Source organism: Eptatretus burgeri, chromosome 8 (genome assembly GCF_056783735.1).
Source record: "Eptatretus burgeri isolate ZD-2024b chromosome 8, Ebu_testis_v1, whole genome shotgun sequence".
Classification (NCBI taxonomy): Eukaryota; Metazoa; Chordata; class Myxini; order Myxiniformes; family Myxinidae; genus Eptatretus; species Eptatretus burgeri.
Genome location: NC_140968.1, coordinates 36,250,100 through 36,270,065, shown reverse-complemented (window position 1 = coordinate 36,270,065; position 19,966 = coordinate 36,250,100). Strand labels below are relative to the sequence as shown.

Below are 19,966 nucleotides of genomic sequence, written 5' to 3'. Positions count from 1 at the left end.
GGTGGGTGGGGGTATGACCCCTCCCCCACTGAGTGCGCGGAGAATCTGGGAGCAGACGGTTGCTGTTGTTCTCTGCAGAGCTGTAGTAATCCGTTGCTGTAGTTGTTGCTGTCGTTGTTGCTGTCGTTGCTGATGGTGTTACAAATAAAAGGAAATCCTAACTATCAAAAGTAACTCACAGCGCATGAACATTTATTCACCAATTAGACAAGGGAAAGGAAGCTATCTATAAAACACATACTTACCGATATAACTGATCTATAGGACCTGTGTGTTGTGTGCGATAGGTTTCCAAATTCGCAACAATACATTCTATGCCATCAAGTCCCCAAAGGAATCATCTTCATTTGAGCAAACAGCATATGCCCAAATCAAAGCAGCAAGATTTTTGAGAAGAAAAGTGCGAGTATGTCATACATATTGGCTTGTCCATGCCGATTAACACCGACGCTGGACGGATGGACCAAAACGGCTTTTACTCCCTTGGACTGCGTTCAAACATTGGTGGTTTTGCGCTCACGCAAAAATCCCAGAAGCACACAAGGCTTTAAACTCTTTTAAAACCAACAGGTTTATTTCCCGAATCCCAACCAAATAAACAGGGAATGGTTCAACCAACAGCGGGATATGATGAAGGGTTGAGGTGGGGAAGAAAGGGGGAACAAAGAATCAATAAATAAATAACTAGAAGGGCACTCGGTAGAGCGCATATTTCCGCCATGTAATGCCTGATCCACGAGAACATATCGGGCCCAATACATTTTTCAAATATCATGCGATATATCGTTTTTGGCCTTATCTCTCAATGGTGAAGAATCACTTTAAAAATCAAATAATTCTCGTTTCCAGATCCGGATTTGGATCTTCACCAAAATAGAATCAATTTGTCTTTGTCACACACCCAACCTGTCTACCAAGTTTCATCCGAATCCGTCCACAAATTTTTGAGATATCATGCTATATATCATGTTTAGCCTAATCTCTCAATGGTGAAGAATCACTTACAAAATTCTAGTAGTCGGATCCGGATCCGAATCTTTAACAAAATCGAATAAACTCTTTCTTGTCACCCACCTGTGTTCTCCAAGTTTCATCCGAAGCTGTCCACAACTTTTTTGAGATGTCGTGCTATATATCGGTTTCACACTTTGTCTCAATGGTGAAGAATCACTTTAAAAATTCTAGTAGTCGGATCCTGATCTTCATCAAAATATATCCAATTCTTCCTTGTCATACACCCAACTAGTCCACCAAGTTTCATCCGAATCCGTCTACACCTTTTTGGATCGCGTGCTATATATAATTTTAGCCCAATCTCTCAATGGTGAAGAATCACTTAAAAAATTATCAGATCCGGATCTTCACCAAAATTGAATCAATTCTTCCTTGTCCACCTGGTTTCATCCGAATCCGTCCACAACTTTTTGAGATATCCTGCACATAAACAAACTGACAAACAAACAAACAGAAAGGGGTGAAAACATAAACCTCCTTCACCTTCAGTGGCAGAAGTAATTATGTACGCTAACAATGAAACGTATGGCGCCACACACCAGATTTATTCACAGACGCGGATTGGGAACGAAAACCGGATGAGGTCTCAGCTCTGGTGGAGCAGCAGGTGATGAAAATACGAAGGCACCCAGGCAGGTCGATTAACAGGTCAAAGCAGGAATGACGAACACAGCAAGAGCAGGAACAGGAGAAAGCAGGAACATAAGAAGGCAAGCAGAAATCCACAAACAGAGCAACCGTTTCTCCCCAAGGTGATCCTTTCTCCTCCATTCACACCCAATTCTCCTCTTCTCTCATCAGCTACCACCCTCACTCTCCTTGCTGTCGCGAGAGGTCCCCCAATAACTCCCTCCACCTGTGGTAACAAAAACTCTGCCCCTTGAGAGAGGTGCCCATAACTCTGCCCCTTGAGAAGCGATCAAATGCTCCTACCCTCACTCTGGACAGCCAGCCCCTCTCAACAGAGCTGTCATTCTTCTCAACTTTATCCGGTGGGACATTACAAGCGGTTATACGTACAATTTTCTTCACCTTAATCCCGAATTAATTATTACCACGCACCATCCCCGGTTTGGTGCACATTCAAACAAGACAATTCTTAAGCTATGTTTCTCTACTTAATCACCGAGCTGGGCTAACGACTTGTACATGGAACATTCTACTCGATACATTTCTATCTGCTCAAAGGTGGTATTTACCCCCACCCCCACAAACATTAAGATATGTTCACATTTTGAGCATGATTCACAATAGAATAAGAATAAGAAGAAGAACAGCCACTGCTTTTGCATCTTCAGATGCATAGGGCTGCCGAGGTGATTTTCCATTGGCAAGGGGGCACAATTCAGGATGGGTCACCACTCTGACACAGGATAATCAAATGGCTCATTATTCCCAATAAGTTGGTACTTAATTTTCTGACCTCAGACGGATGACAGGCTGAGTCAACCTACCTCGTGTTTTTTAATGACACAACAGCGGACTCAAACTCAGAACCCTAAGATCTTAAGCCAGCCACTTTAAACAATAAAACCAACACCAGGCTTATTCACAATAGGCGTAGTGAATGAAGGACTTAAGCTTCTGAAAACATACCTCGTTTATCTTGAGAACTGGGGTAGGTAGTTGTGAGTTTTTTCTTCTTCCTTTTTATATGGGTGCAACACATGAATAATTGATACACTGAACAAGTCATACACTTAACTGCAGAAACTATGGATTTACATACACATTGTGACTGAAATTAAAAAAAAGTGGGATGTATTATCTGTACAGGTAAATCATAACATTCTGAAAGACAAATATATAATTGGCAAAGCTAAGTCGAATTGTAACTCACTAACCAAGCGAACCTGCTCTTCCAATGATTGAATTATTTGAGTGCTTTCTTCCCACGAATAAATCGTCGAAATGTCATCTAAATGGATTATGCAATGCTTTAAGAGCATCTCGGAAAGTTTCCGATCCCCTTACTTCAATAAATTGCAATTAACTCTGCTAATGCGACAACGATTCATAGCAGAGATTAATTCCATGACATCAACCTTTTTCGTTACACAAAGTCATTGGAATAACACGGCAGCTTCCAAAGTCATTGTTGGGTGGCTGTACAAATATGGATATTACCCCAAAACAAGTAGCAAAAAATGAGGGGGAGTGGTGTTGGTAGATATAGAATTAGTTGCATTACTGGAAAAAATCTCTTTTTCTTCTGTTTTTTTTTGTTTTGCTCTAACTTGTGTCTATATCAGTATCTTTTGGTTTGAGGGAATTTATTATTGAAGTTGGAGAGTGAATGGCAGTGCAGAGAAAAAGTGCCAGTGCACAAGTGTTTACTGTTGAGCCCCTTAAAGAGCGTACAAAAGTTTTATTCATTACCGTAGTTGCATTTATTTTTTTTAACTAATGGATATATCTGTCATGGATGGGTGAGTAGATGGAATGGTATTTGATAGGACTGGGGGAGCAACAACAACAATGCAGGCACTGCCCACCGGAATGTTGTGATATCATCTCGTAGAATAGAGAACACTTTGACAAAAGTCTACTTTTGACTGGGCCGAATGGAATATAAACTTGGAGGTAAATTTAGACACTGCTGGCAAAATTGTAAGACTTAATTATACCGATGAAGCTCGGTGACAATACCAAAAATGGTGAGAGAGAGAGAGAGAGAGAGAGAGAGAGAGAGAGAGAGAGAGAGAGAGAGAGAGAGAGAGAGAGAGAGAGAGAGAGAGAGAGAGAGAGAGAGAGAGAGAGAGAGAGAGAGAGAGAGAGAGAGAGAGAGAGAGAGAGAGAGAGAGAGAGAGAGAGAGAGAGAGAGAGAGAGAGAGAGAGAGAGAGAGAGAGAGAGAGAGAGAGAGAGAGAGAGAGAGAGAGAGAGAGAGAGAGAGAGAGAGAGAGAGAGAGAGAGAGAGAGAGAGAGAGAGAGAGAGAGAGAGAGAGAGAGAAAGAGAGAGAAAGAGAGAAAGAGAGAAAGAGATTGGTAACATAAAGGGACAATCAATGTGGTCATATTTATATAGAGGCTTTAAAATGCAAATTTTGTGAAAAAAAATTTCACCAAATGTTTTATCCACTGACAACTAATATCAGAAAAAGAAATTAGAGAGTTCATTGAACACCTTAGCACGTGCAATCTTGAGAAAAAAGGACATAGGCTGGGTCTGCGAGCAGCAAATTTGATTGGTCGAGATGATGTAAAATGCCGTAATATTTTGTCCAAGTACTGCTAAACGGAAGAGTTTTGAAAGTGCTGAATTTGTGTTCTTGTGTTCAAGTATGTAATGAAATTGAAATAAAATAAAGATTTTAAAGGTTGTAGAAAAACACAAGCTACTGCCGTTGATGCAGTGTATGTACACCACCTTATTTAATGTTACATTTGTTATCCGTGCTTGTTGTTTGTGTCATTTATGATATCCCTAAGAACAGTAATTTTCTGTTTGGAATGATTTCCAATTTTGCTTGACTGCCGGACAGAGTAAAGAATACCACAAAATATAACATTCAATTTGAATTAATTTTAATGCCTCCGCTGATGGAAGTCAACGGAGGCATTATGTTTTCGGGTTGTTCATCCATCCGTGCTAATTACCTCCCTAACTGAAGGTGAAGGAGGTTATGTTTTCACCCCTTTCTGTCTGTTTGTTTGTGTATATCTCAAAAAGTTGTGGACGGATCCAGATAAAATTTTGCGGACAGGTTTGGTGTGTGGCAAGGACGAACTGATTAGATTGTGGTGAAGATCCGGATCCGGATCGGACTACTATAATTTTTTACGTATTTCTTCACCATTGAGAGATTGGGCCAAAATGATATATAGCACGATATCTCAAAAAGTTGTGGACGGATTTGGAGTTGTGGACGGTTGTGGATGGTCATCGGTCATGTGGTTTGGCAGGCCTTTTTTTTTTTTTTTTCCAAAAAAAAACCTTCAAATATCTTCTTCTCCGATATGGCTGAACAGATCGAGGAAAACTTTACAGGTATGATCGCCTCTCCATGAGGAACGAAAAGATCTCCACCTATGATGTCATAGGTCACATGGCTTGGCAGCTAAGATTTTTTGAAGAATAAACCTTTAAAATCCTCTTCTCCAGCACGGCTTGACATCTCAAGGGGAATCTTCACCCACATGTTTCCCAAGCCTTGCGAATACCAAGATGTTCACAAATAATTAAATTATAGGTCACATAGTCTGGCAGTCATATTGGTTTGAATGAAAATCTTTAAGAAATTCTTTCTCTTGAACTGCTTCATCAATCGACGTGAAGCTTCACAATTATGATATAGTAGTCATTGGGAACATATGTTTCAAATTTCAACGTGATCAGACACATGGTCTGGCAGCCATAATTATTTAATGTTTTGAATCTGGGTTCAGGGATTTAAATCAAACTTGGTACAAGTATGTGTAAAGATATCATAATGTGGGCGGAGGCATATCTGTCGACGTCGCGATGTCGAAGAGTGCTGTTCTCATTATTATTATTTTTTAATGTTGAAGGCTCCAGTCACGGAATATATTGTCCTCATCGAGGCCAGGCCTTAAATAAAAGAACTGCATAGATTGAAAAGTGAAGAAAGAGAGAATAGTCCAAGAGTTTTTGAGGAAGTAAAAAAATCTGATTTTTGAAAAAGGGAAGGTCATAACTGTTTGGAAAGACATGAAAAGGTATAGAGTTCTCGAGTTTGGCAGTGAAGGGGAAGAAACAAACATCATAACGACCCACCCTTGAGTTGTTAATGGCTACACAACAATCATGCTATGTAGTGGCTTGTCGAGTATTGTCTCACTTGTGGCGGAGGTGCATAACCAGCAAGTTCTCGGGAGCAGAAACCGAAGTGTACCTATAGAAAAGAGAAAGAGAGTGAATTTTGCGCTGTAATTTGAGGTCGAGTTTTGAGGTCAGATTTGGAGAGTTCACGGTTGGGTTGTCAGCGACTAAACTGTTTCCCTCACCAGGTTTCCTGGTGAATAGTGTGTATGGATATGGACACCCGGCAGGATTAAAAAGAAAACCTGTCAAAGGGTGGAAGAGCTCCTTGTGAGCCAACGGCCATCCATAACTGGTGCCCAACTGTGTCAGCGCATGTTCTCCTACAGTTGGGTTTCCTTTTTCTAGGAGGTTAGTGGCAGGATTTGCACTCTGGCCACCGTAAAACACTTCATTCCACAAAACACATAAAAGATGCAATGAAAACCCACTCTGTGGGAGTACGTCCTGTGCAGATGCCCTTCACAGAGCAGCTCATCGGATGATGGGATTGGGGAAATACCTTCGGGACCCCCATTCTTTGATGATAGGAAAAGCATGTGGTAACCTTCCTGGGTTGGATTGCAGTGTTGTGTGTCGGGGTGTTGCTGAGGTTTCATCCACCAGACGGCGGTCTCCTTGAGTTAACCTGAGGAGGTCCTTTCTGGTGGGTGCCTGCAATGTCCTATCCCTAAGAGGATGATCACCTGTCTCTGGTATCATCTGAGCTCCAGCATTTGAACATTGGTATTGCAGCCCTCTCTGATGTTTGGAGACCGGATAGTGGTGATATCATGGCGGGTGGTTACACCTAATTCTGGTCTGGATGCTCTAATGGTTACCATATCCAAGGAGTTTCTGTAGCTGTGTCCAATAAGCTGACTTCCATGATAATTGAGGTAACACCGGTCAATGAGGCGATCATGAGACTGATGATTCGTCACTCCCTGGGTGTCATTTCCCTGGTAAACCTGGTGTTTGGTGGTTAGGGTGGCTGGCTTGGTATCTTAAGGTCCTGAGTTTGAGCCCCGTTGGCCGGTGAATCACCACCAAGTGGGGTTGACTCAACTTATCGTCCTTCCGAGGTCAGCGAAATGAGTACCAGTGTACTGGTATAGGACCACAGCATTAGAGGCTTCGTCACACCCCAACCAAATGATAGCTACCTGGCAGCCAAGCTGCCATACGCAAGAAGAAGAGGAAGAATATTTCCCTGGTCTCTATATATGTTCCGACTGAGGCGAGTGATCTCACTGTGAAGAAGGTATTCTATGCCGTGCTCAAGTCTGTGGTTGACCAGTGCCCCAGGCAAGATATTCTTCGAGTCTTGGGGGATTTCTATTTATCGACTGGAACTGACAGGGATGGTTATGAGACGTATTGAGCCCCATGGGTCTGGAACTGTGAACCAGAATGACACAAAGTTCCTTGACTTTGCAAGAAATCGTGGACTTAGGTTGGTTGGTTCTTGGTTTCAGCACCCACAGCCTCATCACCAGACTTGGTATTCCAACACTGGTGTTGTGGCAAAGGAGATTGACCATGTGCTCGCTGATGGTCGCTGGAGGATGATTCAGAACAGCAGGGTCTAATGGAGTGCTCAGTTCCTCAATACCGACCACATGCTTGTGGTAGCAACTCTGAAGATGCAGATTATATCTGGGAGAATGGTATATATTATATCTGGGAGATTATATCTGGGAGAATCCCAGCCGAGGCTGGATGTTGGCAAGCTCAAGGATGAGTGGTCAGCTGAAGAGTTTATGAACAGGCTGAGTATGGATTTGGGGGGCTGGGTGTTTTGGGGAATCCTGAAGTTGTTGAGTCCTTCAAGACTACCAACCTTGATATTGCCGGTGGATGTCTTGGAACCCACTGTCAGGCAAAGAAGAACTTTGTTTCCCAAGGGACATTGGATACCAAAAACCAGAGTCGCAGAGCCAAGTTGAATGACAGAGAGAAGCTGTTAAGAGAGCTGAGCTGTTCTGAGAGTTGAGGCGTAAAACTGTATATGTGCTAAGGGTGGACAAGGAGGCCTATGTGCAAGGAATCTGAAAGTGAGTAGAGCATCACCTGTGGTCAAGTGATTCTCCTCCCCACAGAGTAATTCATGCATTGTGCTCCTCCAAGCCCGTCCCTTGGTGTACTGCAGTAAGAGTGGAGGTGGTGGGCTCTTGACAGAGGAGTCTGAAGTGAAGGCCCGCTGGGCCATTTACTTTGAGCAGCTTTCCCAGGCTGATCCACAAGCTGTCCCTGGCTGATCCACCAGCTGTTGAGTTGGATGTGAGGGTGTTACTATCCCTATTGCTGACCCTCCAATCAACTGTGATCCACCTTAATTTGTGGAAACACAGACTGCGGTGAACTGGTTGAAGTGGGGTAAAGTTCCTGGGATCTGTGGCATTCATGCTGAACTTCTCAAGGCTGGTGGAACTGTTGTACTCGTGTCGTTGCACGCAGTTCTGTGTTCTGCCTGGAACACAGGCATCAGCCCAACTGACTGGAAGAGGGGCCTTATTGTCCCTCTCTGGAAATGGAAGGGGGTCATTGCCAGGACTGCAACAACGACCGAGGGGTGACACTGCTCTCCGTGCTGGGCAAGGTATTTCCTCGAATAGTTACCGTCTGCTTGAGCACCAGCGTCCAGAGCAGCCAGGCTTTACAACAAAGTGGTCTACGATTGACCTTATCCTTGCTCCTCGAGTCCTCACCGAATGCAGACGAGAGTTTTGACAGGGGCTGCTTGCAGTCTGTTGATTTATTCAAACCGTTTGATTCGGTGAATTGGGATGCCCTCTGGAGGATTCTTTGTCATCGTGGGGTGCCACCAAAACTGATCAATCTGATGTCTGAACTATACTCTGTAACTGAGAGTACTGTGAGATGTGGTGATACCATCTCTGACGTATTTCCAGTTGTTACTGGAGTTCGTCAGGGGTGTGTACTGCCCCCACATGTTTCAGCACTTGTATGGACTGGATGCTGGGGAGGATTTTGAAGAAATCAAGTTGTGGTGCATCGTTTGTTAATGGCAAGATCTCTGACCTTGATTTGGCAGATGATGCAGTCATCTTTGCAGTGACTCTAGATATCCTTTTGGGGGCCCTCAAGGTGCTGAATGAGGAGTCGGAGCCACTCGGATTACGGGGTTCCTGGGTCCAAACTAAGATCCAGGCTTTCAATGACTTCTTGGATGCTGCCATCTTGTCTGTACCTGATTGTGGTGAGGATGTTGAGGTCACGGAGAGATTCTCTTACCTTGACAGTGATATTCATGTCTCTGCTGGTTGTGAGCCAGAGGTCAACAGACGTCTGTGTCAGGCCTGGGGAGTCATGGATTCACTGGATCATGAGGTGTGGCACTGCCAGTACCTGTGCAGGAGGACGAAAGTCCAAGTCTTCAGATCCTTGGTGCTTCCAGTCTTGCTCTATGGATATGAGACTAGGACTCTGACCAGAGATCTGAGACGGTGACTTAATTCCTTTGGTTCCAGGTCTCTTCGGAGAATCCTTTGCTATCGCTGGTCAGACTTTGTGTCCAATGAGCGGTTGCTGAGAGAGACTCAAATGATATTTGTTACCTGCATAGTCCATGAGCCCCAGCTGCGGCTGTATGGACATGTGGCTCGTGTTCCTGACACTGATCCTGCTCACCAGATTCTCTCAGCAAGGGAGCCTCGTGAGTGGAGGAGTCCAGTGGGCTGACCACATGCCTCGTGGTTGCAGCAGGATGATCAGAATCTCAAGGAGATAGGGTTGAGCCAGGCATCTGTCTGGGGGATGGCCAGATGAAGGCCCCTGGAGTACTGGCGGAAGGTGGATGCAGCTACGCGCTGTTCCTGCGCATGCTCCCATTCCTGACCTGACCTGTATTTTCATGAAATATTTTTATATTGTGAATATCTCATCCAGTAGGGTGGGAAAAACCAATATAAAACCGTTAAAAAAAAAAAAATGGATTCGAGTTGATCTGCGCCAGTAAAAAAAAAAGACGACTTTTTTCAATAATTATATCTGAGAAAAATTGTCAGTGAAAACCATTTTCAAGTTTATTCAACTTGAATTCTTCTTCTTCTTTAATGGCCACAATTGTTCACATAGCCTGGTTCACTCTGTCAATGACAACACCTTCGGTCATATTTTATGGAGATTAGCAAACCAGTACATTTTTGTGAAGCTTATGGCATCAGGAATATGAAAATATATGTTTACATTTTCACAGATGCCTGCATAGCCGCCATTTTGGATTTTCAAAATGGCTGACAAAATAAGAATTTCTGAACATCTCAGCTTGTAATTGACAAAGAAACTTCATTCTAAATGCTAATCCTATGTTTCCATGCCCAAATAATCCAAAGCTTATGTCAAATTAGTGATTGTGAACACCAAAAACCAAGAAAAGAAGAACTTTGTGTCATCGATGATTTCTGAGCTTCCCACTTCTTCAGCTGTTGAATGACATCTTAGTTGGTCAAGACTTGAAGCAGGTGAGTGTTTGCAATTCTGATGCATTCTGCTCCATCACTTGTCCCAGAAGCTGTTAATGCAGGCTTCCTCTAATTAATTTGCTGGTTTCAAGCAGATTTATTTTAGTTGTGGCATCTCTGTGAAGAACTGTTGTAGAGCAAGTTCATACAGAGACATGTAAGTGAGGACGTGTGCACGGAGTGCTCTCTTGTAGTGGCTGCACTTGAGGATCTGTCTCATTGTAGCAGGCCCACATACATCTGCCTCAATTCATGCACCATCTATGCCAGAATTTTCTATTGAGGCTCCAAGTGCCCTCAGTGTAGCCATCACAGCATGCAGCTCCCCAAGTCTCGGAACAACTTCTCTTTTCAAGTTAGGTCTTGCATCGAGCAATTGCACTGCCTTCTCTTACAGGACTATGTCATAGGTTATGACAGTTGGGTGGTTTTCACCAACTGCCAAGTTCTTCAACTGAGACGCTTTCAACATCACAGTCAGCATGGTAGACCACTCATGTGCGACCTCTCGAAGTAGAGGCAAGGCACCGACTTGAGTCAGTGACTGACTAGATGACACAAGTGATTTGTAGTCTGCCCAACCCGGGATACTGCTTTGTGATTCACTGTCGGTTGATCTCGACAAAGCAGATACAATCATCCAACCAAGATTGGTTAGTTTATAGGATTCAACAACACCTGTGGAACACACCTTGAATTCCTTTGCTCGCTTGACTGGGCCAGGTTTTGGTTTGCTGCAAGGCTCAATGGGTACGTGATAAGGGACAACCGACAGGTTTTTTTGCCTCACTAACTTCCAAATTGGGTGTGATTGCTTCTCCAGGCACATCTGCCTTTTGATACACTGTGGTGATTGTGCCATGTGTGGTGCCTTTGCCATCTACAGTGTCCTCTGCAAAATCGGTATTATCAACAGCGAAGAAGACAAATGTACCTTTCTTGAGGAAAGGTGGTACATACAATCCATCAAATTGTTTTATGCTTCCCACAACAGCGTTGGCAATTGCTGTTTCTAGGAGCAAGGCATGGCTACGTGATCCGCAGTAGTTCTGTATATGGAGGAGGTCCATCAACGCCCTTGTTCCTGGTGTCAAGATGTACAGTGAGTGCCAACCCTACAATCTGTGGGTTTTCTCGTGTGTGTGGTGTCCGAAATGTGTCAGTGTCTTTCTTGGGCATGTGGTGCAATTGTCTCCTGGTTTTGAAAGCATCCAAAATATTGTGACTTATCTTCAATGCTGACATGTCAACTATCCTGCTCATCATCTCTGTTTGCAGCTCCTCCTCAAATCACACCAAAATCTACCATATAAGGCTCTACAGCTTGGTTAGGACATCCTCTCTTGTGCTGCATACTGTAATTGTGTTTCCTTCTCCTCAATGAAATTGGCAATGCTGTTGCGTATTAGCTTAGCTGTCTTGTATTTCATCATTGTGTTGTCCATTTCACTTATATCATCTTGCATCAAGGAAGTGTAGACCATATCTTCTTCGCAGGATTCAGGACAGTAAATAACAGATGGTTTTCTTCTCTCTTTCTGCCTCACTAACTTCACACTTGGTAACTCTGCAAGAATTTTGTCCTATCGCCACTGTCGTGTCAGTGTCAGAGTGTGTTTCTGTGCCTCATCACGACCACCAAGCATAGATATGTCGGTTTTTTTTCGATGACATCCATGGGTAGATGAGCCTCATTTTGGGTTTGATATTCAATGAGATTGATCAGCTCAATCAAGCATGGTACTTGCTTTGGAAGGTCTGTCTTTGTAGACTTGGCCCGGTTGCTGGCATCATCCCTCAAGACATAGAACACATGTCGTGTCCAGCATGATTTGTGGTATCTTACATCTATTGCTGGGCATCACTTGGTGAGAGTGCATTGTTTGGTCTTGTCATCAATACTGGATCTTAGGAAATTTCCACAACTCATCTAAGTGCCTTCCCCACGTTTTCAGTTCATACGGTGAAGAGACGCTGGTCATCATCTTCTTGACATAAGAAGCAATGATCCCTTGTCAATGGTTCTGTCACAGATCTAGTGAAAGGTGCTGAGATGCATGAGGCTGCTGATTGCTAGATTTCAGAGCTTGTTCTTTTATGCCCACGTTTTTTCACAGCATAGGTTTCTGTAGACATGGCTTACTGAAAGCAGTCTCTCGCTCGCTGTATGGATATTTGATTTGTGGCATCAGAATAATCAATATTTCCTTTCAATCAATATTTCTTTGGTAAAGTCTTTGAGGTGTCTTTGGATGTCAACATATTTTCCATCCTGAAAGCTGGATCTTTCATCCACTACATCAAGTAGTTTCTGGTATGATTATGTTTTGGGATGTTGAACAAGTGGTCCTTTGCTGGCAGTGGACTCCTAACAAAGAATGCACTGCTTCCAGTCTATAGTGTCCATGGAAGACTTGAACGAGCTCACTTGCTGGTTCCCGCGTCTTCACTCATAATGACTCAGGCACTGAAAAGAAAGAGAGCCATCACTAAATTAACCAAGACCAAGATAATTGTCGACTAGTTGTGTTAACATAAATTTTTACACTATAAAATTAAATATTGCAAAACTACTGTAAAAAAATACTGCAAAATTATTGTAGCATCAGGACTTATAAACACTGTTGCAACTGCCGCCAGAAGATTGTGTGGCACAGAATGCGAAAACTATGCAGACTAATATTGAATATGACACAGAGTGATAATGATGTGTCACACTGAGGTAGGAAATACGTCTATACATATGCTGGTGTCACTACCAACAATTTGAATGTGCATTTTTTTCCATGAAAATACAAACATAATTTCGCAAACTTCTTCATTTCTTGGTTTTTGGTGTTCATAATCACTAATTTGACATAAGCCTTGGATTATTTGGGCCTGGAAACATAGGATTAGCATTTAGAATGAAGTTTCTATGTTTATTACAAGCTGAGATATTCGGAAATTCTTATTTTATGGTGGCCATTTTGAAAATCCAAAATAGCGGCTATGCAGGAATCTGTGCAAATGCAAACATTAAATTTCATATTCCTGATGCATTACGCTTCTCAAAAATGTACTGGTTTGCTAATCTCCATAGAATTTGTGCAAAAATACATAGTGAACCTGCCGAACACGTTTTTATGGCGTTGCCTGAGGAAAGGGGGGGGGGGTCAGGTGTTGGTGGAGTTTTTGTCCTATTTATTTCGCAAACTGGCTGGCCAGGCCTGAAGGTCGATTCAGTCGTCAGAGCAGAAATTTGTAATCTGTTGACGGTGCCGGTCATAACTCGCCTACTCTTTGTGAATGACACCGTGCGATCTTTAACGTCCACCAGTTAATGTCGGCAGACGGGATGTCTAGTTTAACGTCCATCGAGGAATGGCACACACAATGATGAATCATCATGTGTGTGAAACACCATGATGGCAGTTTATAGCTGGGTCGGGATTTGAACCCAGGCGAGACAGCAGAGAGCTGAGTTTGTGCACCTCTCCACCTTTATTCAACTCAAATTGCTTACCTCTATTGAAGTGAGAATTTTGTGCCTTTTATGTTTTTGGGTTGTTTATTGTGTAACTCTCCAAAATGGTATGAGCAAAGTATAATTTTGTGTCCTTACCTTCCACTCAAACATTATCTAAAGTATAAACCCATCAAAAGACTGGAATCAAATTTTGAAATGTAATTTTGCGCTTGTACGCAGACCTTGTTGAAGCAAGAAAGGCACTGTGCAGTATGTGCCGTTGCACAAAGAACCTTCGCGAGATGCTCTCCGATGCGATGCAAAAGATCATTTATTTTCTGAGTTATGCAGATTGAAATGAATTTAATGCAATCTGATCTCTTTCATTCTGAGAGGATGTCTGATGTTATCATGTCATGACATATTCATTTCATTCACTTGGAAAATGTTTTGATGCTTGCTTTACCTCTAGTTTTACCACTCTTGCATGCCAATTGTGGTGTAATATCTTACTCACTTTCTTACTCATATATAGATCTCACTGCTGGCTCATTTTAAAGATAAAATCAAGGAACTCACCACTCAAAAAGATCCAATTTGGAACAAACGAATAAACATGGATTTGATTTTCCCTCCCCTTCTCCCCCACACTCCAACATCCATGAAAAGTGCATGGAAAATTCATGCAAATGTGTATAATGAGGCAGCCCTTTTAAAATTATGACAACAAAGCATGCTTTTGAGTAAATAATTTTATTAGGATAATTTTTAAGCACATTCCATTTTCCGCTACATGACTGTTCTTATATTTGTGGGAGTTTTTTTCTGTTCATTTAATGCCGTAGTATCATGTATTGTCTGTCACCACTTTCATAATTGATGTGGTTTCATTTGTTGCTCAAAGTTTTGACATTTAAAAATGTTTTATCAAACGTGACTTGTGTGACTTTTTGAGACTCGTGTGATGCTCATTTGGTGTGAGGAGGTGTGTAAAAGGTAAGCACTCTTATGTGGTGAGATGCTTAGAGTCATTCATGTGCACACCAAAATTAATTTGCCAGGCACCTACCCAACACTTCGGAGTGCTCGCATGCATAGCGTCCACAGCAGTACAATGAGTATTAAAAACATTGGAGTACAAATAGGCCTGTTAATAAATTGGGGCCTTGCTAGGAAAGGGCGCAAAGGGGCATTTAGACTACCTTAATATAAACAATTTGTCTTTCCACAACATCATTCTAATATTTATAAACAGGCGTTCTCATCCTCTGGAGTATCAGCCTTTTGGAGCATTGTTTGTATATGTCTGATGCTTGAGGCCCTTTTACACATAAAGTTTAAGCTTCCAGGTATTTCATGTACTCTCTCCCCACTCAGCCACCACAAGGCCTTTGTCCATACCTCAATGGAGTGTTGCTCTCCCTGGGCTGGCATCCGAGCATTATCTCTGTCTTTCCTGTAGTCTGTGGAATCTAAAGATCGAAACCTTATTGGAATCTCCCATAATGATGCTGAAGCACAGGGCCTGTTGCTCTCAGATTGTAGACAGGTTGTTTGGGTTTTTTTTTTTTTTTAGCTCTCCTGGACTTTAGTCCGGTGATGTTTTGTAATTGAGCAGTGTCCGTGAGTGAGTGAGTGAGTGAGTGAGTGAGAGTGATTGAGTGAGTCTGCAAACACTTCAGTCATTATCGCTTGACTTAAACACACAATTTTGATTGAACTTCGCCCCAAGCTTCATATATGATGCCTAATGAAGGTATAATGACTGCATCAAAATCAAGGCTCATTAAGGGGGTCTATGGGGGGGTGTTGACCCCCCCAAATAGGTATTTGTTCTCTTCTTCGAAATGACACGATTTCGATAAAACTTGACCACATCCTTCATCACCCGTGATGTACCAAAGTTTGTTCACAGCATTAAAAAAAAAAAAAAAATCAGGGTCTCGTGGGGGCCTGCGGGAGGTTTGACCACCCAAAATAGGAATTTTCTCTCTTCTCCGAAACTACACACACAATTTCGATGATATTTGACCACAACCATCATCACTCGTGATGTACCAAAGTTTGTTCACGGCGTTAAAAAAAATGAGGGTCTGAGGGGGTTTGAGTGACTTGCTCCTGATCCAGGTGAGTTTCAGGCCCCGCAGTCCTATTTGTACTGTCTCTCCTCTGGCCCAGCTCATTCTGCAATCTCATTGCTCCAATCCTCCCCCTCCCCATCGTGCTCTTCGTGTGTTATTTCAGTAGCCTCCTGATTAACCTCCCGAAATCCACGTTTTCTGCACACCTTTACTCTTCGTTCCTCCACAGCTGAAGGCTTGTCCCTCTGATCATTTTATTTTTTAACCAAATTAACTTTTTAACTCCTGAAGTGATTTCAACCAAACTTGCCCCAAGTATGGACTGTAGTACAAATGTGAACTGATTTGATTTTAGGTTGAACAGGTCAAAGGTCAAGTATCCTTTGAAAATCATTTTGCCCACCATAACTCGAATTGGAAGCATCTGAAGTCTCTCTTTAATATAGTGCCCATAGAAAGTCGATGCACCTTTCAAATTGTTTCACCATTTGTTACCTTATTGCCTGGAATTAAATTGCATTATGTCAGCTTTTTACACCTTTATTTACACATCGTAACTCATAACATCCAAGTGAAAAATAAATTCCACAAATTCCAGAAAATTAATTTAACAAACAAAACCAGAACATCTTGGTTGGATGTGTCCACCCCCCTCTGTTAATACTTGGTGAAAGCACCTTTGACAGCAATTACTGCTGTGAGTATGTTGAGATAGGTCTCTACCAACTTTGCACACCTTGATGGGGTAAAATTTTCCCATTCTTCTGTGCAAAACTGTTCAAGCTCAGTCAAGTTGTGTAGGGAGCATTGATGGACAGTGATCTTCAAGTCATGCCACAGATTTTCGGTTGGGGGTCTGACTCGGCCAATCAAGGATATTTATCTTTTTGTTCCTTAACCACTCCATTGTAGCTTTGGCTGTGTGCTCGGGTCGTTGTCATCTTGAAATGTGAACTTCCGTCCCAATTTCAGCTTTCTTACAGAGGGCAGCAGGTTTTCCTCTATGATTTTTCTGTATTTTGTTCCATCCATTTTCCATTCTATCCTGACAAGTGACCCAGTCCCTGTTGATATATAATAATCATCCCCACAACATTTTTCTGCCACCACCATGCTTCACAGTAGGGATGGTGTGCTTTGGGTGATGTACTGTGTTGGGTTTGTGCCAAATATAACATTTTTTTGGCATTTAGACCAAAATGGTCCATCTTGGTTTCATCAGAACACAAAACTTTTTGCCACGTGTCTTCCGAATCTCCGGAGTGTTTTTTCAAACCTCAAACGGGACTCGAGGTGGGCTCTTTTGAGTAATGGCTTCTTTCTTGCCACCCCACGATACAGGCCAGACTTGTGGAGTGCTTAGGATATTGTTGTTACATGCACACAGTAACCAGTCTTTGCCATAAAGGCATGCAGCTCTTTCAATGTTGCCATTTGCCTCTTGGTGGCCTCTCTGATCAGTCTCCTCCTTGCTTAGTCATCCAGTTTGGAGGGACGGCCTGATCGAGGCAGGGTCTTGGTGGTACCATACGCTTTCCACTTCTTAATGATTGGCTTGACCTTGCTCCAAGGGATATTCAAGGCCTTTGAAATATTTTATACCCATCCCCTGATCTGTGCCTTTCCACAACATTATCCCAGAGATCTTTTGAAAGCTCCTTGGTATTCATTGAGTCTTTGCTGTGAAATGCACTGGGTCACATAGTTGAGGAAACCAACAGGAACATCTGATTTTATTCTGAAATAATCAGAATCACTACAATTTAACACAGGTGGAGGCCAGTTCACTTGGTGTGTGATTTTTAAGGTGATTGGTTACACTTGAGCTAATTGACAATTGATATTATAATGGGCATTGACACTGATCCAACCAAGATATTCTAATTTTGTATTTTTAATTAATTTTCTGAAATTTGTAGAATTTGTTTTTCACTTGGAAGTTGTGGGTTACGATGTTTAAATAATGGTGGAAAAGTCTGATTTAATGCAATTTAATTCCAGGCTAAAAAGTATCAAAAGGTGAAAAATTTGAAAGGGGATGTCAACTTTCTGTAAGAACTGTTTCTCTTTTCTCTCTTGTGCTCTATTTTTCATGTGACCTTTAATCAAATGAAAAGTAACAGTGGATTGACATCTAATGTGGGTGGAGGCATATCCATTGATGCATTTGTGTCAAATTATATTTTCTAGTTTCTTCCTCATTTCTCCTTTTTATGGAATTGCCTTCCGAAGACAGTTCAATTTCACTCTTCACTCCAGGGCTCCATGTATATATATATATATATATATATATATATATATATATATATATATATATATATATATATATATATATATATATATATATATATATATATATATATATATATATATATATATATATATATATATATATATATATATATATATATATATATATATATATATATATATATATATATATATATATATATATATATATATATATATATATATATATATATATATATATATATATATATACATATATATATATATATATATATATATATATACATATATACATATATATATATATATATATATATATATATATATATATATATATATATATATATATATATATCATATATATATATATATATATATATATATATATATATATATATATATATATATATATATATATATATATATATATATATATATATATATATATAATCAAATATATATATATATATATATATATATATATATATATATATATATATATATATATATATATATATATATATATATATATATATATATATATATATATATATATATATATATATATATATATATATATATATATATATATATATAATCAAATATATATATATACATGATATATACAAATATTTACAATGATGAAATAAAACACTTATACAGTTATACTTAAAGACGGGCCCAACACACTCAGACATACACACAGATGCTTTATTGAAGACCTCCGCAGCCGGAGAAGGAGATATACAGTCATGTGCCACTTAACGACGGGGTTACGTTCTGAGAAACGCGTCGTTAAGCGACGTCGTCGTTGTGCGAACATCATTTTTTTTTTCGTTTTCGTTTTCGAACATCGTACTTACACAAAACTACACACCTAAGCTATATGGTATAGCTTATTGCTCCTCGGATACAAACCTGTACAGCATGTTACTGTACTGAATACTGTCGGCAATTGTAACACACATCCAAGAGAGACGGAAGACACGTTAGATTTACCTTTGTGCTGTTCATGACGGCCATCGGTGTTATTAGCAGCAGCTTACAATCTCCTCTCGCTTCGATTATAGAAAGATGAATAATTAGCGTTTGGATTTTATAAATACGTAATCATTGCATCGATGTTATAATTTAAAAATGAAGAAACGAGCTCCTGTCAATTGTGATATATATTTTCGGAACAGTGCGATTGTTTTAACAACATGAAAAGCTTTGTGGTGAATGGAAGGTCGTGACGTGTGATCACATGTTGCCCGGCTCGAGCACAGAAGAGATAAAGCTGAGGTTCGGCTCGGCCGCGGGGTTTGTCCCTGGGGCATTGCCGTTTTATGTCGGCGGCTCACTTGGTGCTCATTGAATGGTGAGAATACTGATTGATATATAATACTGATTTATTTTGCGGTGATTAGTTGCGTGTGTGTACCTTACTGCTTGTACTCCATGCTGCGTCTGTATTTCCTGGTGTGCCCGTAGAAGCGGCTTCAATCAAATGGAATAAAGCCTAAACTCTGAAGGTTCTTCTCTCGTCCTCATTTCAATTTATTCCATTTGGTTTTCTCGGCTCTCTCAACCAACGATGGACAAGATCTACAAACCCGAGAGGTTCGACGCAGACCCAAACGCGACTGACTCAGAAATGAAATGGTCGCATTGGTTCTGTTCCTTCTCACACTATCTGACCATCATCGAAGAGGGAGCTGACAAATTGGCCGCCCTCGTGAATCATGTCTCGCCCAGCGTATACAGGCTCTTCTCGGAGTGCGACACTTACGAAGCAGCGATCGACGTGTTGCAAGCGCTCTACGTGAAGCGCAAGAACGAGGTATACATACGACATCTTCTCCACACACGCAGGCAAGCAGCCGGGGAGACAATCGATCAGTTCCTGCAAGCTCTGAATCAGCTGGGAAAAGACTGCAGCTTCCG

General features: G+C 41.3%; 1 protein-coding gene and 1 pseudogene across 1 annotated transcript in view; one reads left to right on the top strand and one right to left on the bottom strand.

The window, feature by feature from the left end:
* Window positions 1–14,654, top strand: part of LOC147021522 (uncharacterized) — a 100,675-nt gene extending 86,021 nt beyond the window's left edge. The window contains exon 8 of the mRNA XM_085891536.1: window positions 13,950–14,654. Within this exon, the coding sequence (XP_085747662.1) occupies window positions 13,950–14,065 (116 nt within the window). The 3' untranslated portion in view covers window positions 14,066–14,654. The remainder of the gene's footprint in view (window positions 1–13,949) is intronic.
* LOC147021523 (uncharacterized) lies at window positions 11,291–13,880 on the bottom strand (annotated as a pseudogene).
* Window positions 14,655–19,966: the final 5,312 nt, after the last annotated feature.